Raw genomic sequence first — 23698 nt, 5'->3', positions numbered from 1 at the left:
AACACGGAAAAAAATGAATAAAGTATTTTTCTGCTCGTCATTGCAAGAAATAGTGCAAGCTTTGATGGGTGCAAGATGTCTCAAAAATTATTTTGCCGAAGCTTTTCATTTTGTTAAATTATTAAAAATTTGGTAGATTTCTGTTTTAAGAATGTACTCGGCACTCGCCGGCCATTAGATTGTTTAATTTTGAACCATGAATCGGTCTGCAAAAATGTTTTAAAGTATGTTTTGAGTACTGGACACTGCACAGTTTAAGCATTTAGTTTTATTCCTGCATAGTTATTTGTTTGTCAGGCAAATAAACAGCCTCCGGGTCAATAGCCTCTAGACACGGTAAGTTGACCCTTTCCGCTAGCCTGCTCACATGTACAGGGTTACACATAAATCCTTGCTGCTAGTCTGCTCACATGTACACTGTACAGGGTTACACTTAAATCCTTGCTTATAGTCTGTCACATGTACACTGTACAGGGTTACACATAAATCTTGCATCTAGTCTGCTCACATGTACACTGTAAACTGTACAGGGTTACACATAAATCCTTGCATCTAGTCTGCTCACATGTAAACTGTACAGGGTTACACATAAACCTTGCATCTAGTCTGCTCACATGTACACTGTAAACTGTACAGGGTTACACATAAATCCTTGCATCTAGTCTGCTCACATGTACACTGTACAGGGTTACACATAAACCCTTGCATCTAGTCTGCTCATATGTACACTGTACAGGGTTACACATAAACCCTTGCATTTAGTCTGCTCACATGTACACTGTACAGGGTTACACATAAATCTTTGCTTCTACTCTGCGCACATGTACACTGTACAGGATTACACATAAACAATGAGACTACGTTGGACAATATTACTAATCGTAAAGAAACTAAACACACCACAAACATGATTTTAAACCCCTATATCTTTGAAAGCTGATGATGTAAACCTTTGATATCTTACACTTTGACACTATGTTCTAACAGAATTAATTTTTTAAAATGTAAAAAGTCTACAACATTAATATTCATAATAATCCCATAATTACAATCACAACATTAATATTCATAATAATCCCATAATTACAATCACAACATTAATANTAAATATCTGCATGTTACATGTTTATATGCTAATACTATCATAATATCTAAATATCTGCATGTTACATGTTTGTATTCTAAACTAGGAAAACTGATCTGGCAAGTTAGTTTGTATTTCAGCTATTTACTTGGCTGTAAGCTAGTTTGTTATACAAACAGATGATGTCTCCGCCTGTTAGCTTATTAGATAGATCTATAATCTCCCTTTATCCACCTCTCAAGTGGTTCATATTGCACATAAGTTATACCCTCTGTTAAGTTAAAAAACAAAGTTTGGAAATGAATCTTGGTCAAAAACGTTAAAAAAAATAGCATGTGCATCATTACTTCATGACAAATATTAGGAAAGCAAATAGTTGAGAAATGATTGAGTAAAGATTAATGAGAAAGGATGGTGAGATAAAAAGAGATGATGGAGAGGATTCAAGAAAAATAGGATGAATAATGTTCGGCCGGTTGGTGAAGGGGAACGGCAACGGGAGGGAAGGGATAATTGAAGGTGGAGTTGAAGAGGTAGTAACGAAGAAAAGGGTAGAGGGGAGGGGAGGGAGAGAAAAGTAGGGAAATAAGGGGAGGTGAAGGGTAGGGGTAAGGGAGGGGATATAGGAAGAGAAGGGAGGATAGACGGTATGGGAGTAGAAATGAGAAAGTTTAAGCGGGAAAGAGTTGTATCTAGCTTGGACCGGATTCTGGCCTTTGACCCGGAGCCGGCTAGTTATAGCTGTGTCGGCCAATCTGTTTCCTCTGTAACCGCACAGGTCAACCCGCCCAGTAGAACACAAACCTCACATTCAGGTACACCAAACACTTCTTCTTTATATTTTCTTTTCTTGAGAAAAATTTCTTGCTATTCAATATTCATATCAACGAAAAGTAAATATACAATTATTCCTGTATGTGTGACGTGTATATGTAGAATGTAGATTGTAGAAAATCCATCTTTCTTCATTCTTTAACTGATATCTAACACTTCTTCTAAAGGGTTTTCTAAAAAAAACTAGAGACTGTACAGATTTTGCTTGTTTTTTATATCTAAAATTTTCTATAGCTTGTCAGATAATGAATAAGCTTTATACCATATAATTTACACATGTTTACCGAACAATATTTATACCATATAATTTAAACATGTTTACCGGACAATATTTATACCATATAATTTAAACATGTTTACCGGACAATATTTATACCATGTAATTTAAACATGTTTACCGGACAATAATTATACCAGATGAACAAATGTATTCGCCTTTAAAAGCTTATGATTTGTCAGAATATAATGTTTTTTTATAACCTTGTAAGAATTGTGGAGTTATACTTGATCGTTATTTTTCACAATCTAAAATATCAATAAACGTTACCGGCCAAAAGTTGATAAAAAAAGCCAAAAGGGTAAAAATCATCGATCAAATAATTAATTAACAAAGACTAAAGAAATTGACTGTAGGGGTTGAGTTAATGTCAGTTAACTCACTGGTTTTAAAACTGAAGAAGTGCCTAGTCCATATTAGAATGGGTAATCCTGTATATAATTTTCTAAAATATTAGAATGGGTAATCCTGTATATAATTATCTAGAATATTAAAATGGGTAATCATGTATATAATTTTCTAAAATATTAGAATGGGTAATCTAATTTTCAAGAATATTAGAATGGGTAATCCTGTATATAATTTTCTAAAATATTAGAATGGGTAATCCTGTATATAATTTTCTAGAATATTAGAATGGGTAATCATGTATATAATTTTCTAGAATATTAGAATGGGTAATCATGTATATAATTTTCTAGAATTTTAGGGTATTCTTGAATATAATTTTTCTACAGTGATCGGCGTTTATAAAAATACAATGAAGACGACTTTTATATATGTAGTTTTAATTTCTAACAAGCTTTATTTAAATTACAAGTTAACAAGTAAACAAAGAGAAGCTGTTGATTGACAGCTTCACTTTGTTTTCATGTTTATGTATATCCATGATGTTTGACAGCTTGGTAGAAATCAAAAATTGAAACCGAAAGTCGTCTTCCTTGTATTGATATATGTATGCGACGGCGACTGTCAAATTTTAGAATGGGTAACGCACAAGCTAGAAGAAGGATCAAGGCCACAGACTTCCATTATCTTGCTAAATTCACCGCATTTGCGAGCAATGAGGTAAAAGACAGGAAATTAGACAGGAAGCAGGAGAAAGGTATGTAGATGGGAAGATAGGTAGGAGTGAAGCTAGGTAGACAGGAAGATAGGTCTGAGTAAAGTTATATCTATGTAGACAGGGAGATAGGTAGAATGACGCTGAAAAGATAGGGAGATATGTAGGAGGGAAGCTATGTAAATAGAAAGATAGGTAGGAGGGAAGCTATGTATACAGAAAGATAGGTAGGAGGGAAGCTATAAAGGTATAAAAAAGCTATTTATACAGAAAGACAGGAAGGAGTAAAGCCATGTAGACAGGAAGGAGTAGAGCCATGTAGACAGGAAGAAAGATATGAAGGAGCAAATTTAGACAGGTACAAAATTGGAAGGAAGATGGGTAGACAGAGAGCTATGTGGACTTAAATTTATGTTGGCATGAGCATAGATATTAAGGAACAAACGTGGACAGGAAACTAGATAGGATGAGTTAACAGAAAAGACGAGAACTTAAATGTATATAATTACACTTTCCTTCAAGAAAGAAAAAAAGAAGAATGTGTTGAAGTAAAGAAAGCAAATTAACACAAACATAAAAGAATTAAAATATTGAATTTGAGAATTTGGTCAGAATATTAGCTGATAAATCTAGTTAAACTGTACAGAATATTAGCTGATAAATCTAGTTAAACTGTACAGAATATTAGCTGATAAATCTAGTTAAACTGTACAGCTGCTTTAATTTTGCATTGAACTGGAGAATTTATCCTACTGCAAGATTCCAAGAGACAGTTTTGCATTTGCCCATTTTTTGTAGACTTAAAATATCCTCGCTTGGCAGGATTATCTGTTTTAAATTGTGCCCTTAGCATCTTTCCCTGACCCCCTCTTCAAATACTTAATTTTAGCAAATTGATATTGTTAAAAATTGAAAAGCACTTTAAAATTTTACAAATTAACAAATAATTAGCTTTTTTATTTTCAATGAGGAGGCATAAAACAACCCATTATATTTTCTTTAGCACTGTTTTTAATATGAAAATTGGGACAAATTATTTTTATTATTTAATTTAACTGTTTAATCGTTGATTTTCTTTACTTTGACACCCGTTTGTGAAAATACGTAACAAACTGATTTTTTTAATTTATAAAAATATTTTTTTAATTTTTAACCTTTTGTCTAGTTGGTTGAGGAGTACTACAACAACCTGATGGATAAATACTCTGATGGAAAAATGGATTCTGCAGATTTTATTGCAACATTCAAGCTAGCTTTCCCAGGGAGGATGCAACTCTAATAAATAGTTTTTAAGATATTTATAGTTTTTGAAAAATCAAACGTTTTCATTAGGCTGAAGAAAAGATTAGAAAATTAGAGTTTAAGCTGAGTAATTAGTTTTCTTTATAGGCCATTAATCTTCATTACAATACATAAAAACAGACTTGAATTCGGAACTTTTGTGTTGTTAATAAGATAATTCCTTTTCGATATCCCGTGGTAATCGTACCCTGACATTTGATAAGTTAAATTCTTAAACTTATAAAAATAGATTTCATAAAAATGTTTTTTATAAATTAAATTTTGTGTCTCCTCTGTAGAGAGACCAGCGGAAAAGGTTGAGCTCCTGGCTTCAAGGATGCAGAACAAGGATGGAAAAATATGTAAGTATTAAAATATGTACGTATTATAATATGTACGTATTAAAATATGTAAATATTAAAATATGTACGTATTAAAATATGCAAGTATTAAAATATGTACGTATTAAAATATGTACGTATTATAATATGTACGCATTAAAATATGTAAATATTAAAATATGTACGTATTAAAATATGCAAGTATTAAAATATGTACGTATTAAAATAAAGGGACTGTTAGCGTTATTTCAAGAGACCCTTTATGCAAATATAGCAATGTCCGATTGACAACGGCACCCTAGAAAGCTTTGTCTGGTCAAGTAGGAAATAAATATTTATGTTCATAATTATAAAAACTGATTACTTTCAAATATGGTTCCTCTACAAAAGTGACTTGCGCATTTTTACTGCAGGAAAGCATGTAGGAATTGCCAGGATTTTACACTATTAAGCCTAGAAAAACGAAAACAATTTCCATGTTATTGATCAGATAAAGGTTTCAAGTGTAGCGATGTGAATCCTTAGAAAACATTTAAATTAACTCCTTTTGAACAATTTTGTCTCCTATTTCCTACCTTTAATGCCCCTTTTGCTTCTCATAAAAACTGAAGGTGCAGATATAAAATAATAAAAAAGCATATTTTTCATGAACTTTATCTGTAAACCCTTTTATTATATAGATAAGATATAGCACTGTAAAGCTTAGTAGAATTATAGATAGAGCCAACACATTAATATTTATCAATAAAATAATGTCCTTAAACAGCAAAAAAGTTCAAAATTAGGGGAAGTTGTGGGATTAATGGAAAGAAAAAAAACTCCGACAAACTTTCGTTTTGAAAACATGATTTTTCTTTCGCGACAAATACAAATACATTTTTGAAATAGTTTCCATCAACATTCCAACAAATATCCCCCCAATATAACTTGAAAATTGAAAGTCTTTATGTCTACAAAGATCAAAGCAAAATGTCGTTAGGAAACTCATAAACATAAAAGCACATTCGGAAAGTAAAAGGAATGTTTTTTTTGAATTGAGATTGTGATATTTCTTAGTCTGTCTTTTAGGGTGTTCTTGCTATTAATGCTTTTCTATTGTAAGATTTAATTCCATAGTTAGTACCAAACTTTTTTATCTGTTTGATTTTTTTTACAAATTCCATTTCTTTATTATTACAATTAATTTTTCTTTACAGAAGGAATTTTCTAATCTCTGAATCGTTGCAATACAACCCCTAGTAGACAATAAATATTTCAAACTATGAATTCTACTCAATAAAATAATGTAAGCTGAAAATATCACAGGTCTACACCATCAGTTTGCCAAGATATAAGATTAGAACATTTAATTAAAAAAGACTTAATTCCTTAATAAAAAAAATTTCCCTTAGATTAGCTATAAAAATATGAAAGACGACCTTCAAGTCTCTTCACCACTGTTATATATATTTATGTTTATTCTGTTTTTAGCAATGGCAAACATGATGATTCTGTTCTATCTATTCTGCAGTGGGAAGACTGAGGATAATTTAACTCACATTTTCAATCTTTTTGACATGGACGGAAACAAGGTTGGGTTTTTCTTAAACATATTTGACATGGACGGAAACAAGGTTGGTTTATTCTTAAACATATTTGACATGGACGGAAACAAGGTTGGTTTATTCTTAAACATATTTGACATGGACGGAAACATGGTTGGTTTATTCTTAAACATATTAAACAGGGACGGAAACAAGGTTGGTTTATTCTTAAACATATTTGACATGAAATGGGAACTTCGTGTGGATATTGTTAATATCGATATCCAATGTGGGACTTTTAAATTTAGGAATCAATGCTTGATCCCTTATATATTAAAAGTATACCTGTAGGGCATAACCATAACGAAATATTAACGAGTGATATAAATAATCCGTTTATCTCCATAAGATGAAAATCTGTGCTTAATTCTAAGACATAATACAGATTAGCTTGAGAAAACACAGATAATCCTTGTCAGAACAAATATTATCCTTGAACAAAACACAGATTAGGATGAAAAAACACAGATGATCCTTAACAAAACACAGATTACATTGACAAACCCTAACCAATTTCTTTAGAATTAGGAGTTGACAAACCCCTCATTATTATAACATGAAAATTTAGGTTATCACAATTGACGAGCTTCTGAACCTGATGTCTGTATTTATCGAGATCGGAGAAGGAAAGAATCACAAGGTTTGGTTTCGAATATTCTGTTTAATGATTGTCAGTTGTAAACGCATTTTTAATAAACCTTGCGAAGAAAATTTGCATTTAACCATTCAATTGTCATATCTCTTCCTGAAATGAGATTAGTGTCAGCCATTTTGTATTTTATCTTTGCCGTAAATATCAAGGAAATGTCCTGGCTGCATTTTCCGAAAAAACACGGTTATTAAAATGTGAATCGGTAATGGCAATCTTTAAATGAAGAGTTACTTTAATTCTCTTTAATAGTTGGGTGATCTTCGCCGATTGTCCTTTAGAACTGACAGGTTTACTTTGAAAAAAATAGAGTGCTCAAAGCAAGCTTGATTGCTTGAATATTCGTGCATGGAATAATAGTTATTTGTTGTTCATATAAATATGTTTTTATCCTCAAATTTACACATTTTTTTCAGGTTGATCTCGCAACTGTCATGGCTGAGATGTATCAGAAAGGAGATGCCGACAAGAACGAGAAGTTAGAGCTCAAGGAGTTCATCAGAGGAATGATGGATCATCCCGTCACATCCAAGATCATGTCTATCAAGAACATTGACGCATTGTTGGAACTGATGTAAACCCCTTCCTGCCTCCCTGGTCTTCCTGATATCCGGAGCTGATATACGAGCTCTCAAGTTGGTTAATCTGCAACCTGAAGCTGAACCAGTTCTCTCTCAATCTGATTATCTTACAACCTGGAGCTGAACCAGTTCTCTCTCAATCTGGTTATCTTACAAACTGGAGCTGAACCAGTTTTCTCCACCTTATTATCTTACAACCTGGAGCATAACTGGTCCCCTCTCTCTAGGGTCTCTGGGAGCCCAAACTTATTCCTCTTTCCCAACCTTTATTTATTAATTTTGAACATATTAAAATGTGAACTGTACTCATTTAACAGAACTTCTCAAATATATTTGATCTTCAGAATATTTACACGTAGTACCTCTCTTGACATAAAGTTGTAATCTCTGTTTGTTTTTCCGATCATAACTCAGGAACCCCTGGACCGATTTGTCAAAATTTTGATTGGGCAATTTGGGAGGCCCACGGAAATGTTCTTAGCTTGGTTTTAAGATTCTAACATCAGCTGTTCGACTTGATAGTGAAAATTTAGTGCGGGTAAACGGCGGAATTAACTTTTAATCAACCTTGGCAGCGCTGGGTTCCCAGTCTAGTCTGAAAATAAAACAAGATAAAACATATAATGGGTAATAGGGCTATCACGCTCCTTTGACCCTTAAGTAAAAGTAAATTCAACTTAAAGTCTGACCGCGTCAACCTTGTTGCACCGGCTAGTCCTATTGAGTGTCTGCTTTATTTAAAATATAATAATAATAATAATAATAATAATAATTAACAATAATAATTATACCTATAAAAGTATTGTTTGCTCTGCTCTCGATGAATTTGTTGATAAAGTGTCGATTAGTCTCGTGTACTAGTTCATGGTTAGCATACTCCTGCAGTAAAAATGTAATCATTTTGGTCTTATTATTTTGCGTCACCGGAATTCAAAATCTTCAAACTTAAAGAAATTTGGTATGAAAATGATAACTATTCGATTAGAAAGAATCAAGCTTTTCCCACAAACTCACATTTTCTTGGTCAGACATCTTTGCAACCTGATCATGTAAACCTTTGATATTTAAAACTTNCCTTGCCGTTGAGCCAGAGCAGGTCCTTGTGACCCTGACGGCTCAACGAGTAGGCAGGTCGAACCGGTGGCGCGGAAGGCTCTGGGAGTGATCCTGGCTGGAGCCGCCGGTTGTGCAGATCTTGGTGGTAGTAGCAAATACTCCAGGGAGGCCCTGGAGGACCGATGTGGAGAAGGGTTTCGTGTGAACAGCCGTTGAACACGAGTCAGTCGATCCTAAGGCATAGTGGAAGCATTGTTCAATGGAGCGGTGATCTATGGTCGTACAGATAGAGCCGCGTCCACAGCCGAAAGGGAATCAGGTCCTTATTCCTGAACCTGGTAGCGTAACCGTTGGGAGCCTCGTATCTCTCGTGTTAACACGAACAGAGCTTGAGACGCCCGCCTAAACTCTGGGAAGAGTTGTCTTTTCTGCATAAGCAACCAAGGCCCTGGAATTTCTTTGAGAAGAGAATGGGTTTTGTTTTGCCAAGAGCACAGCAGTTCTTGCTGTGTCCATGAGCGTCAGGCGGGACCTTGAAAATCAAGCTGAGGGCTTCGGGGATTCGCACCAGCTCGTACACATATCCGCAGCAGGGCTCCTAGGTAAACAGCCTCTGGTCGATAGAATAATGTAGGTAAGGGAAGTCGGCAAATTGGTTCGGACATTTGGTACACGTACTCAGTCGATCGGCTGATGGTGCGAAGCTACCATCCGTTGGAATATACCTGAACGCCTCTAAGGTAGAAACCAGCCTAGACATGGCAACTTTAATGTTGGACTGGAGATCTGTATGGGGTACGATAGGCTTCTGGCCTCCTCCCTGCTGTCGGCTCTTGACTTGTGTCTGAAATACACTTGTCTCTCCTGGCGATCCAATTATCAGAGTTCTTGTCCCAAATCGTTTGTAGACGACTTATGTACCGGTCAAGGTGACGTACTTGGTAGAAAATCTTTTAGGTTTTGCTCTCATGTTGATTCTGGAAATCAATGATTGATTGTGAAAAATGGAAATGAAATTGAAAATTTTACAGTTTCATTAAATTTAACAAACTGTTTGATTATTTTCTCAAAGGAGGTATTTTGTTTGTTTACCTAAAAGTTTAAACTTATTTAAATACAATCAAAATTTTGATTTTTTTAGAATCAATAATTGTCCATTTGTTTTGTCTAAAAATTTTAATCGTTAATTGCTTAAACTTTACATGTTCTTAAATTAAAAGATTTCACTCAAAAGAAACTTGAATGTTCTACTTTAGATTTAAGTAGTTTAAATTGTTTTGCTCGTTTATTTAGTTAACTGAAATAGATGCATTCTTGAAGCTTGGTTATTCTCCTTCCCTTGTTATTATTAATCAAGAGGAAGAATATAGCCATTTGAACCACCTAGGAATATAAATTAAATAGATTTATATAAATAAATATAGAAATGAAGTCAATCTAATTTTTATCTTTCTAATTTTAAGCAGATTTACAACAAAATGTTTATCACCATTTACATGATTTCTAGATATTGTCGATGTTTAATTAGCTTAATTATTTGAAGGTGTTAAAATCCAAACAGAAGTAAAAATTAAATTTCCGAAATAGATATTCTTAAAAAAATATATTTCAAAATTCAAAATGCAATTTTGTTAAAGGATTAAATTTTCTGTGTTTTCTAGGTGTTGTCGATATATAACAATTTTCAATTTCCAAAATTAAAAAATAAAAATAAAACTTCCGAAATTGTAAATTGACAATCCAAATTCATAAATGTTTGATGCTTATTAATTCGAAAATTAAGTTCAAATCTAGATTGATTTTTCAAAAGTATTGATTTAATTCAAACTGAATTAAATTATTTCAATATGTTAACCAGGATATTTGGATTTTATTTGTATCAGAAATTAGTTAAAATTTGAACAAAAAATATGAAGATTTATCAGAAAATCAAAAATTAAATAATGCTATCAAAATTCAAATTGTAGTTAAGTAAGAAATTGAAAAATATTTTCCGAAATAAGCCTAGGCTGGATTTTTAGAAATCAAGATTTAAAAAAAATCAATTTATGGTAAAAATCAGGTAAACTGGATTTTGGTAATTATAATTTAAAAATCAGTTTATGTAAAAATTAGGTAAGCAGAAGGATTCAAATAAAATATATTAGAGGCAAAGCTATTAATTAAAATAAAATAAATCTAATTTCTATTTCTAATCAATCAAAGATTTTTTTACAAGGAAATAGATTCAAAACTTTTTATAAGGAGATTGAGGTTAAAGTTTGAAAATTAGAATTAAAACTATTTTCTTCGAACATAATTTTATGTAAGGACAAAATAATTCACAGTTATTAGTTATAAAGTAAAGCCTGATTAAAACTTTCTGTATTTAGACGAGAGTGATTGGAAAATTCCAAATATTCTTAAAGAAATTTGTTTTATTTATCAGTTTTCAAAATTATATCCAGAAAATAAAAATCAAAAAATTATAATGCACTAAATTTTATGATAGAATATAGGTTAAATAGCTAATTTAAAAGAAATAATACTTAGAAAACCAGATATTGAGAAATAATCGATTTAGATTTTAATGTAAGAGTTTAAGTTTAAATGTACAATTTCAAATAAACAGGATTTACAGATAATATTAAAACTTTAATGAAGATCTAAAATTATAGCAACTGGACTTAGAAAATATTGCATAGAAAATTCAAAATTCAAAAATTCAAGTTTAAAGAGAATATGGAAACGTTAAATAAACTAGAAAAGGACAAAGTTTATAATATCACAATTTCAGAATTAAGAATTAAAAGAATTTAAATTTTAAATAAAGAGAACAGATAGAAGTTACAAAAAGACACAGTTTCTAGTATCAGAGTTAAAAATAGTGTTTAGACAAAGATCAAAAAGTATATTAGCGGAGTTTTCAAAATCAAGAGTTTATAATAGTAGAGTTTTCAAAATCAAGAATTTAAATAATACAGAATTTATAATAGTATAGTTTTTTAAAATCAAATATTTAAAAAAAAAATTTTTGATTTTATAAAAGTAGATTTTTCAAAATCAAAGATATAAAAGAATATGGATTTTATAATAGTAGAGTTTTCAAAATCAAGAATTTAAAAAAATGTAATCCAGAAATGAAGAGATTAGATAAAATTTAAAAGATAAAGTTATAGTACCAAGTTGTTAAAAATAATTCTCAAAAAAACAGAAATTTTAAAAGCAGGGTTTGAAGATAATATGAATATCTTAGATAACTTTTAAAAGGACAAAGTTTACAGTATCAAAGTGTAAAAATAGAAATCTAAGAATCAGGATTTTAAAGAAAAAAGTGTAAAAAATAGAAATCTAAAAATCAGGATTTTAGATAAAACACGCAAAGTTTTAGTATCAAAATTTTCAAAATCAAAGATTAAAAGGAAGATTAAGAGAAATCTAAAAATTTTAATTTTTTCAAAGAAAAAAACAACTTTAGAGTATCAAAATTTCAGAATCAAAGATTAAAAAGGAAAAATTCTAAAAAAACTAGGATTTTAAAGATAAAACAAAGTTTATAGTATCAAAATTTCAAAATCAAAGATTAAAAAGAAGATTGAGAAGAATCTAAAAACTCAGGTTTTAAAGATAAAAACAACGTTTATAGTATCAAGATTTCAAAATCAAAGATTGAAAAGAAGATTGAGAATAATCTAAAAATTCTGGTTTTAAAGATAAAAATTTAAAACGAAACGAATTTGCAGGATTGTAACCATTACATAAAGTATTGAAAAATTACATTTTAAAGAATTTCAATGTAACAGTTTTATCACAGATTAACTGAAGGGTTACAATATATATAATATATCTAATCATTGGTGGACGGTCTTCTACTTTATAAGATCTTTGATTCCCAAAAATTTCCCATCTGCCGTTTAAAGTTTGAGTGACAGGGTTGACGTGTGAATGATTCCCGGGTTTTGTATCAAGTATTAAACTATCAATGAATAGTTATAAAACCCAGGGATCATGTCGGTATATAATTCTAATGCAGCATACTAGTGCTTTGTGACTTTAAATGCAGTTTAATGCATAGGTTCGAGGGTCGAAACTGCATAGATCCTGGATATGTGAATGGAGAGGGGGGGGGGAAGGGAATAAAAAAGGGTAATGGAGGAGAAATAAAGTTTGGGAGAAAAAGAATGAAAAAGCAGATTTCAGAAAAGAAATATAAAATTTTCCAAAAATCTCTATGTTCACAAAGTCTGGAAATGATTAAATATAAAGATATTTTGACTTAATTAAGCCGATTTTGTTTTACAAATTAGATAAAAAGGGCCCTACTAAAACAGATAATGCACCAAAAATAAAAAAAATTCTGACGAAAAAATATTCCAATGACATGAATAATTTCTGTTCTTGTTCATGTTTTAAAACTTAAAGCTATTCTTACAACGTTTAAAATTTTTCAACTTTCACGCCAAAGCTCAAATCATGTTTTTAATGTCAGAGCTAATGAAAAAATAAAAATTGTAGACACATGTTTATACATTGTACGTACAACCATTTTGTAAACTTATTTTTCCTTATTGCAAATAAATAAAATACTCCTACGGAAATCGCTTCTCTGCTTACTCGGTTGAGGAAAACTGCGCCCTCGGGTGCTATTTCTAGAATCAAGTGGCGAGTCTCTTCAAATCTCAAAAAAATATATGAATAATGCATCTATAAAGATAAAGTAGTAATCTATGTTTGTGTATCTATTTGTTTGTCCTATCATAACTCATGATGACCCCCTTGACCAATTTGCCTCAAATTTTGATTGGAGAACTCGATTGAACAACAAAAAGGATCTTAGCTTGATTTTTTATAATTTTAATTTTGAGTAGATCGTTTTTGTGGAGAAAGTTCAGTTATCAAGGAACGAGGGTGTAAAATATATTAGTATTGTGTGTTTGGGGATGGGCGGGGATGTGATGTGTGTATGCTGAATTGTATATGTGTTTATAAGAGCTGAAGAGAAAGATGGAGAAAGATAATATAAACATCCTGCTTCGGAGAAAGAATTAAAGTGAAAATGTAAAAATGACATTTATTTGGAAACGTTAGAACTAGACGCTCACAACAATTAGGAACTAAATCCATGATTTGGAGTTCTCCAGGGTTTCCTTAACTGGAATACTAGATACTGAACAGGGTTTCTTAAAATAGTTTATGTACAGGGTTTCCTAAACTGAATTATGTACAGGGTTTCCTAAACTTGATTATGTACAGGGTTTCTTAAACCAGCCTATGTACAGGGTTTCCTAAACCAGTTTATGTACAGGGTTTCCTAAACCAGTTTATGTACTTGGTTTCCTAAACCAGTTTATGTACAGGGTTTCTTAAACCAGTCTATGTACTTGGTTTGCTAAACCAGTTTATGTACTTGGTTTCCTAAACCAGTCTATGTACAGGGTTTCTTAAACCAGTTTATGTACAGGGTTTCCTAAACCAGCTTACGTACAGGGTTTCCTAAACCAGTTTATGTACTTGGTTTCCTAAACCAGTTTATGTACAGGGTTTCTTAAACCAGTCTATGTACTTGGTTTCCTAAACCAGTTTATGTACTTGGTTTCCTAAACCAGTCTATGTACTTGGTTTCCTAAACCAGTCTATGTACAGGGTTTCTTAAACCAGTTTATGTACAGGGTTTCCTAAACTAGTTTATGTACAGGGTTTTCTAAACTAGTTTCTCTACAGGATTTCCTAAACAATAACATGTACATGGTTTTCTAAACTGGATTATGTACAAGATTTTCTAAACTTGATCGTGGCGAGGTTTTCCTAAACCAGATTATGTGCATCCAGGGTTTCCTAAACCCGATTATGTACGTGCAGGGTTTCCTAAACCAGATTATTTACAGTGTTTCCTAAACTTGATTACGGACAGGATTTCCTAAAACATGTCATTTACATTGTTTTCCTAAACTAGATTAAAAACAGGGTTTCCTAAACTGAATTATGTACAGGGTTTCCTAAACTTGATTATGCACAGGGTTTCCTAAACTTGATTATACACAGGGTTTCTTAAAACAGATTATGTACAGGGTTTCCTAAACTAGATTGTGTGCAGAGTTTTCTAAACTAAATTGTGTACAGGGTTTCCTAAACCATATTATGTTCAGGGTTTCCTAAACTAAAATTTGTGTTATCCAGATTATTGTTAAAAAGGTTTACAAAAAAGATTTTTCATGTAGTGGAGAAGTGATTCAGATATAAAATAGTATATGCCTTTTAAGTTTAAATATTTGATGCTGTTTACTTTTTCGACCCCAACAAAAAGAAGAAAAAGAGGTCAAAACTCAAAACCTTATTGTAATTATGAACATTTCTTTTTAACTAAAATAGGAAAATTGAATTAAGTATTATTTAAATAGGATGATAACCCTTTTCTAGACTTAATAATTTAAATTTTAAAGTTAATCACATGGTAAACCCTAAACTAAGCTTTTAATGCGTGATCTGCAGTTCTACTTTGACCTAATGAATAGTGGGTTTCAGTGTAGAGTGGCTAGGCAAGCTGTTATGAGTACTCTGACCTAATGAATATTGGGTTTTAGTGTAGCAAGCTGTTAAGAGTACTCTGACCTAATGAATAGTGGGTTTTAGTGTAGAGTGGCTAGGCAAGCTGTTATGAGTACTCTGACCTAATGAATATTGGGTTTTAGTGTAGATTGGCTAGGCAAGCTGTTATGAGTATACTGACCTAATGAATAGTGGGTTTTAGTGTAGATTGGCTAGGCAAGCTGTTATGAGTATACTGACCTAATGAATAGTGGGTTTTAGTGTAGAGTGGCTAGGCAAGCTGCTATGAGTTCTCTGACCAAATAAGCTCATAACAATTAAATCGGAAACAAGCGAGGTAGTAAGGTTAGTGATGCAAAATCAAAAGCCAATGCGTTGCCACACTTTGAAGTTGAACTGTTCTTGATAAGTAACTTTTTATAGCAGTCTGGATCTATGTGAAGATTTACCGTTGAATCCATCCAAGAAAGTCATGGGAAAGAAAGTATTTGGAAAAAGTACTGAGAATAAGAAAGCTTGAAAAAAGTTCGAAAACACAAGTCCATCGAAAAAAATTCATGGGAAATAAAGTCATACTATTTTTGAACAATGACTTATTTCTACAGAGCACATTTCCATTTTTTCTACAGTGCACATTTCCTTTTTCTACAGTGCACATTTCTTTTTTTTCTTCAGTTCACATTTCCATTTTTTCTACAGTGCACATTTCCATTTTTTCTACAGTGCACATTTCCTTTTTTCTACAGTGCACATTTCTTTTTTTCTTCAGTTCACATTTCCATTTTTTCTACAGTGCACATTTCTTTTTTTTCTACAGTGCACATTTCCATTTTTTCCGCAGGACTTTTTTGGTTCCAGAAATTAGGACTTTTTTCCTAATACTTTATTGGTTGTGGTCGGCTAGGAGAGAACAAATTTCTAGAAAGCTAGATTGCTATATACAGTGAGAACTGTGGAATGAGGAGACGACATTAAACAATATTTTAGCGTAAATTGATGTTGTTACAACTCCAATAGTTTTACTATACTAGCTTAAAAAACTGAATAAGGAAAATAGTTTGTGAACACTGTCCAATTGCTGGTTAGATGTTCCTTAAATCATAACTTGAGGCTAACAGTCGTCTTCCAATTCCACAGTTCGTTGGTTCTTACTGTAGTTGAGTGTTTTCTATTGTAAACACACGGCCCGTACTTCTCTTTCGGTTTATAAATTGCTCTAGAGCAGGACGTGTAAACGGATTTCTTTCTGTAATATATTCTAGAATCCTTTTCTTATTACACAACAATCTACACAGCAATGATAATTATTTATTAACTAATGGAATGCGGCCGATTTTGAAGTGTTGTCAGAACTTGACCCTGAGTTTTAAGCCTATATTACTTTTTTGCTGCCTTCAATAGGAAAATTTCAAAGTTTTCTTAATTGGAGCTTCACCTTAAAAGAATTAATAGGAAAAATTCGCGTCATAATTTTAATTTTTAGTTCAAAGCGCTTCCTATGAAATCATTTAGTTCTTCAAATATAATAACTGTTAAATATAATTACTTATTAGCATATTGTTTTAATTCTAAATATATAAGAAACCTAAGCCTACTATACCCTGATATATCAGGGCTTCACTCAACGGTTTATATTTCAAATTCTAGATATTGCCAATATAAAACTTATCGAAGATCTATAAACATAGATATACATGTCTTCGTTCCGTCTCATTCAAACCAAGGAATAAAAAATGGAATTTTCTGGGAGAATTGTAAATAAATCTCAAACTGGCCAGCACTGCGCGTGTTTTAGTATTTCTCCCAGAGCCCAAAACAGGGTTTTAAAACCCGGGTTTCTCGAATGGGGTTAGGCAGTTTTGTGGATATCAAATATATTTTTATTTAGTTTCTTCATATTCTCCATTTTTGTCGAATCTCTTAAATAAAAATCTACAAAATGTTAAGACCCCAAAAAAGGAAACTCGAGAGTTTCGTTCAACGATACTCTTTTAAATTTCGGGCTCAGAGCCCAAAACTTAAGACAGGGTATCTTTATGAAAACCAGTTTTGAAACCTGGGTTTCACAAATGGGGCTACCAGTTTTGTAGATATCAATATTTTTGTTCTGAAATATTATTTTATTTAGTTTCTTCTTATTCTTCATTTTTTTCGAACCTCTTAAATAAAAATCAACATAAATGTTAAGACCCCAAAAAGGAAACTCGGGAGTTCCGTTCTACGATACACTTTTAAATTTAAGGCTCAGCAAATGCAGTACACTTTCTGTTATGAGAGTTCTTGATTCAAACTATCTAAAAATGTTTTCCGGAAAAGAAGAAAAAAATTTCCGTAGCTTAGCATATTTTAACGAGATGCAGTTAATTTTAAGCATCGTGACTAATATATACAGATAGAGTAAAATATAATGAACTGGATTGATTGATTGATTGATTAACTGAATCCTTGCTGAAGGCGTACATCCAGAAGCATAGTTCTTATACTCATTACCTCCTCTCCTCAACCCTCCTCTTCTTGATATATTTGGTGTTTACTCCTTCTTCGATATAGGTGTTTAGCCTGTCTGTTTTGTTGGTTTGTTTGATGTTGTTTTTAGGACCTCCGATGATCCCAGGCCAAATTTTTGACAGTTTTGAAAATTCACCAATAAAAGCAGAGAAATCTGCGGAATGAAAGTCTAGTCTTTTATTTTCATTCTTGCTAATCTTGGATTCTCATATCCTCTTCTTTTTATCCAATATCCTTTCAGCATTAGCTCCTTACAGCAAACTCCTTCCAATTTGTTTTGTTGTAAAGCAGTATGTAAAGCAGTAAGTTTTTAAATTCTACTTTTTCGCACCTACCATTTGACTCAATTAATTCATTATCATTTATTTAAAAAAAACTTTACAACGATTTATTTTTTTACAAAGTAAACATTTCAACGATTTCCCTTATTTTTGGTTTTAAAAAAATAATTCCGTTCTCACATCACCATTTTAATAGGTTTTGACATCTATATGCATATACACTCAATTCTCTATCCCCCCCCCCTCCTCTCCTCTCTTACCCTCTTCTATGCATCAGAAAGATGCTTAGCTCAGATATTCCCTATATTCCTATTAATATGTTTTAGTTTGAAGAGCCCTTAGATACTCCCGTATACTACAGGCAATCAGATTCTTATTCATATTCCGTCCTAGACCAGAGATCGATTTCCAACAGCTCCTAGACTAGATATCCACTGAGTTCCAACAGCTCCTATACTAGAGATCCACTGAGTTCCAACAGATCCTAGACTAGAGATCCACTGAGTTCCAACAGATCCTATACTAGAGATCCACTGAGTTCCAATAGCTCCTATACTAGAGATCCACTGAGTTCCAACAGCTTTTAGACTAGAGATCACTGAGTTCCAATAGCTTTTAGACTAGAGATCCACTGAGTTCCAACAGCTCCTAGACTAGAGATCCACTGAGTTCCAACAGCTCCTAGACTAGAGATCCACTGAGTTCCAACAGATCCTAGACTAGAGATCCAATGAGTTCCAATGGCTCTTAAAGTAGAGATCTTCTGTGTTCCAACACCTTCTAGACTAAAGAGCCACTGAGTTCCAACAGCTCCTAAACTAGGGATCCAATAAGTTCCAACAGCTCCTAGACTTGAGATCCACTAAGTTCCAACAGCTTCTGGACTAGAGATCCAGTGAGTTCCAACAGATCCTAGACTAGAGATCCACTAAGTTCCAACAGCTCCTGGACTAGAGATTCACTGAATTCCAACAGCTCATCGACTAGAGATCCACTAAGTTCCAACAGTTCCTAGACAAGAGATAAAGTTAGTACCAACAACTCCTAGACTAGAAATCCAGTGAGTTCCAACAAAGTCTTTGCTAGAGATCTACTAAGTTCCAACAGCTCTTAGACTAGAGATAAAGTGAGTTCCAACAGCTCTTAGACTAGAGATAAAGTGAGTTCCAACAGCTTATAGACTAAAATCCAGTGATTTCCAACAGCTTCTATACTAGAGATCCACAAAGTTCCAACAGCTTCTATACTAGAGATCCACTGAGTTCCAACAGCTCCTGGTTTATAAAACCATAAATAAAGGATATATCAGTTCAGAGCCGTAATTGACAGGAGTTCATCGTTACACTTATTTGAAAGGTTAAAATAGGGGTTTAGATTAAGACAAGATCAGAGGTTTCAGCGTTGATTCAGGGTTTCAGATTAGGACAAGGATCCAGAGTGAAACTAAGTGCAAGAGTTAAAAAAAGGTTGTATGTCTATAAATAGGGTTTCAGAGTAAAATAAGGTTTTAGAGTTGAAATAAGGTTTCAGGCTAGGACACTTTATTCAGAGAATAGAGAAAATATTCAGAGTTAAAACAAGGTTCCAGAGTTAGAAAAAGGTTTCTGAGTTAAAATTAGGTTTCAGGTTAGACAAGGATCCAGTGTAAGAACAAGTTTTGAGAGTTGAAGAATTGAGTTTCAGGCTAAAACAAGGATCCAGTGCTAAAACAAGGTTTCAGAGTTAAACAAAGTTCTAGACTTCAAGTTCAAGGTTTAGAACAAAGACAAGCTTCCAGAGTTTAAATACGGTTTCAAAGATGGAGACCACTGATATCACTTTTAATTTATTTTTTTCAGTTTTATGCTATGTACACAATGTTTTATACATCTGTTAATTTGATTTATATCAAACTTGACTTGAGAAGGATAAAGAACTAAGCTGTACTGTAGATCTACACTCATGATCTCTCATATCATGAGAAGAACCAGAGAATAGTAGAGTTCAGGTTATGGTTTAACAATATCTGTAAACTCATAAATACATTATAGTTACTTCGTTTCTCACAAAAGTGTAATATTCATTCATATTTTCTATATTTGTAAGCATTATCTAATGAAGAAAAGTGTTATACAGGATATTCTGTGGGTAGGGGTAGGTTGAAGGGGGTAAAGGGGCGTATACCAATTGTATTTATTACATCCTGCTGTAATAATTTTGTCTTGATTATGAAAACCTTGAGTTTAGCAGATTACGGGATACAAAGCTGTAGGTTTAAGTTCAGGAGTTAACGTTAAACACTCATGATTCAGGAGAACAAATCATAACAGAAAGTTTAAAAGCAAGTTATAGATGAAGGTGAAATAAAACAAATACAGAAAATGTACAAGTAAAAAAATAAAAATGAGGAAAAGAAAAAAAGATTAGATAAAAGACAGAAAAGAATTGAGTCTTTGTCACATATACTCAAGTTTTCTAATCCCAATATCTTTGCAGCCTGTCTAGTGTAGACCTTTCATACTTATTTTATTTGATCTAACAAAATTCATAGTTTGATATACTAAAGTCCACAACATTGAGTTGCAAGGACATAGGGATTAGAACTAAAAGCTTGTGGCAAAAACTCAAAAAAAGAAAATACCAAAAAAGAATAAGGTTAAAAGAAATAAGTAAGGTCTAAGGAAAAAGAGCAGAAGTGAGGAAAAGGAAAAAATTAGCCAAAAGAGAAGGTCAAAAGAGAAGAGTTAGATTATGGAGGTCTCATGGGATAATAATAGAAAAAGACGAGAAGTTAAGAAAAATGAAAATGAGAATAAAAACGAATGGTAAAGCTTACAAGCATGTTAAAAAAGAAAATAGAGATGCAAATCATAAAAGAAAGATTTTAAAATGTATAATCATAAAGTTTAAACTATGAGGAGAGAAAGATGAAAGTAAGAAAGTTTCAATCACATTTTTATATTCTTACTAATCCCTGTGGGTAGGATTGAGTGCACTTCTATATTGGATAAGGTTGTCCTAATGTGATTTAGGTGTCCCGGGGGGGACAGGTTGGATGGTTAATGGTTGAATATTCTCATCTTTATGCTTCAATATTTAACTTTATATTCGGGAATTTAATATGCTTGAGGTTAGCTTTAGTATGTTATAAAGGAGAATTCTTTACTAAATTTGTAACTTCAGAAAAGAGAATTTTCATGAGCTTCTTTCTTTTAATATCCCAGTAGCAGAAATTAGCCAGAGCTAATCTAATAAGCTATAATGGATTATTCTCATTGGGAGCTGAGATCTTAATTAAAACTAGTTTTATCATAAAGACTATTCAAGCAGGACGTATTTAACAGTTTAAAGGGGAATTTAAGTGTAGTTACAAGTACGTGATCCTCCATGCAAAGATGGCAATGTCCGATTCACAACAGTGCAGTACCCTTGAAACCTTTATCTGATCAATAATATGGAAGATTTTGTTTTTATTGAAAATAATCAGTTTGTAAAATTATAATCATTGATATCTAAATCATACATGACCAGTTAAAGCTTTTAAGGATACTGTTGTGAATCAGTCATTGCCATCTTGGCATCACTTTTTTTGTTCATTGAAAACAAGTTCCTGAGCTGTCCTATTATGTCACAGTAAAATGTAAACAAACATTACTTTTCCGCCATCTTGATTCAGACGGTGTGTTATATTACATGCATGATTAGCTTAGTGAGCAGGTAAAGGATCAGATTATCAGATTTTAATAAGGTTTTCCTCATTATTGCAGTTCCTAATTATTGCAGTTTTCAACAGAAGGCCGTATGGGTCCTGTACACCCTCAACTAAGCTTTCGGTGTGTATTGCATGATTTGCAGTACACTGGCCGAAGATACAGTGGGTTTTAGTGGAGGGTGCCTATCGTTGCATGATCTGAACTGGTACGAGAAATTACAAGTCTAGTGTAACGTACTATCTGCACATTAACTCGAACCTCCCCGACTAATGAACCCAGTGTTTAGTGGACCCAGCTAGTTATATGCAACAAAGTTAGTCTTGCTGAGGTTATGTGAGACAAGAACTTTTGGCAAGCATTTTTTCAGATAGGCTAAATTTGTTACAAAGCTTAAAACCATTTTTTAAAATTGAATAGAATTAATATACTACATATTATTAAAATTATATACAATTTTATTTATAAGAAACAAATAACACTGAATATACGAGAAAAAAATGTGTGTCGCCTGTTTAAAGAACATTTTATACCCTCAATTTTGAGCCTTTCGTACCACTAAAAAATAAACATAATTCGTAAAAAGACATTTATCCCAAGATCCCAACTACATAGAGATAATCTAGTCCAGGATCCCAACTAGAGATAATGTAGCCCAGGATCCCAACTAGAGATAATCTAGCCCAGGATCCCAACTAGAGATAATCTAGCCCAGGATCCCAATTAGAGATAATCTAGCCCAGGATCCCAACTAAAGATAATCTAGCCCAGGATCCCAACTAGAGATAATCTAGCCCAGGATCCCAACTAGAGATAATCTAGCCCAGGTTCCCAACTAGAGATAATCTAGCCTAAGGTCCCAACTAGAGATAATCTAGCCTAAGGTCCCAACTAGAGATAATCTAGCCCAGGATCCCAACTAGAGATAATCTAGTCCAGGATCCCAACTAGAAATGATCTAGTCCAGGATCCCAACTAGAGATATTCTATCCCAGGATCCCAACTAGAGATAATCTAGCCCAGGATCCCAATCAGAGCACCTAATGGATCAACAACTGTTACAGTAACAGTTGCTGTAGTAGTAGTCGTTGTTGGTGTTGTTGTTGTCGTAGTAGAAGTGGTAGTGGTAGTTGTAGATGTTGTTGTAGTTGTAGAAGTGGTAGTTGTAGATGTTGTTGTAGTTGTAGAAGTGGTAGTTGTAGATGTTGTAGTGGTGGTAGAAGTAGTAGTTGTAGATGTTGTTGAAGTTGTAGATGTTGTTGAAGTTGTAGATGTTGTTGTAGATGTTGTTGTAGTGGTAGTAGTTGTAGATGTTTTTGTAGTAGAAGGAGAAAGAAGGCCTCCAATTAGTTCAAAAATATTTGGTGGTTTAGCTGTTGATGCAGTTGTAGCTGGAGCGGTGGTTGTGGTTGGAATTGAAGTTGATGCTGGATTTAAAAATGGGAAAAAAATCCCAACTAGTGTGTCCAGGGGAGATGGAGGCTTAGTTGTCGTAGTTGGAGGAACTGTAGTGGTTGTTCCAAACAATATTCCTCCAATGTTTTCTAAAATGTTAGTTGTTGTTGTTGTTGGTGCAGCAGTTGTTGTCGGTGCAGCGGTTGTTGTTACTGGTCGGAACAACCAGTGAAAAAATCTATCCTCAGGTTGTACTCGTATTGCCAAGGAACCTTGGATAAGGAATATATGAAGAATAAGAAACATGTTTCTCTAGGTATAGGATACGACTTAGGGGTTAGAACTGACAGTAAACCTTTTTGTACCCTCTAATTTGTCTCCAGGTGCAAGGTTAAATTGAGAAATATATTGTACGTCTGTAATTTTATTTTCATTATTAAATTAACTTTTAATCAAAACTTTATAAGTTCTGTCAAATGTTTTGCTATATCCTTGTCAAGCATATACAGCAAATTTATTGCTTACTGTTTTCAAGGTGAAATAGATAAATA

General features: G+C 32.9%; 2 protein-coding genes across 2 annotated transcripts; both read left to right on the top strand.

Moving 5' to 3' along the window:
* The first annotated feature begins 1796 nt into the window (after nt 1-1796).
* LOC111698924 (calmodulin-4) lies at nt 1797-8045 on the top strand. The gene is made up of 7 exons (XM_023469401.1): nt 1797-1899; nt 3179-3263; nt 4424-4520; nt 4839-4901; nt 6351-6451; nt 7032-7103; nt 7529-8045. The coding sequence occupies exons 2-7, from the start codon at nt 3180-3182 to the stop codon at nt 7688-7690; spliced, it is 579 nt and encodes a 192-aa protein (XP_023325169.1). The 5' UTR covers nt 1797-1899; nt 3179; the 3' UTR covers nt 7691-8045.
* Nucleotides 8046-21163: 13118 nt separating this feature from the next.
* Nucleotides 21164-23379, top strand: LOC111698873 (uncharacterized). Its single transcript, XM_023469342.1, has 2 exons — nt 21164-21172; nt 22771-23379. The coding sequence occupies exons 1-2, from the start codon at nt 21164-21166 to the stop codon at nt 23377-23379; spliced, it is 618 nt and encodes a 205-aa protein (XP_023325110.1).
* The last annotated feature ends 319 nt before the right edge of the window (nt 23380-23698 follow it).

This window comes from Eurytemora carolleeae, unplaced genomic scaffold (assembly GCF_000591075.1).
Source record: "Eurytemora carolleeae unplaced genomic scaffold, Eaff_2.0 scaffold41, whole genome shotgun sequence".
Lineage (NCBI taxonomy): Eukaryota > Metazoa > Arthropoda > Copepoda > Calanoida > Temoridae > Eurytemora > Eurytemora carolleeae.
Note: the sequence above shows the minus strand (reverse complement) of the source record. Positions and strands in the feature narration are given on the sequence as shown.

Bases quoted from the DNA above. Each gene is read 5' to 3' on its own strand.
- LOC111698924 (XM_023469401.1), top strand. From the start codon at position 3,180: ATGGGTAACGCACAAGCTAGAAGAAGGATCAAGGCCACAGACTTCCAT. The intron at 6,452-7,031 runs GTTGGGTTTTTC...ATGAAAATTTAG, and splicing joins TTGACATGGACGGAAACAAG to GTTATCACAATTGACGAGCT. The intron at 7,104-7,528 runs GTTTGGTTTCGA...CATTTTTTTCAG, and splicing joins GAGAAGGAAAGAATCACAAG to GTTGATCTCGCAACTGTCAT.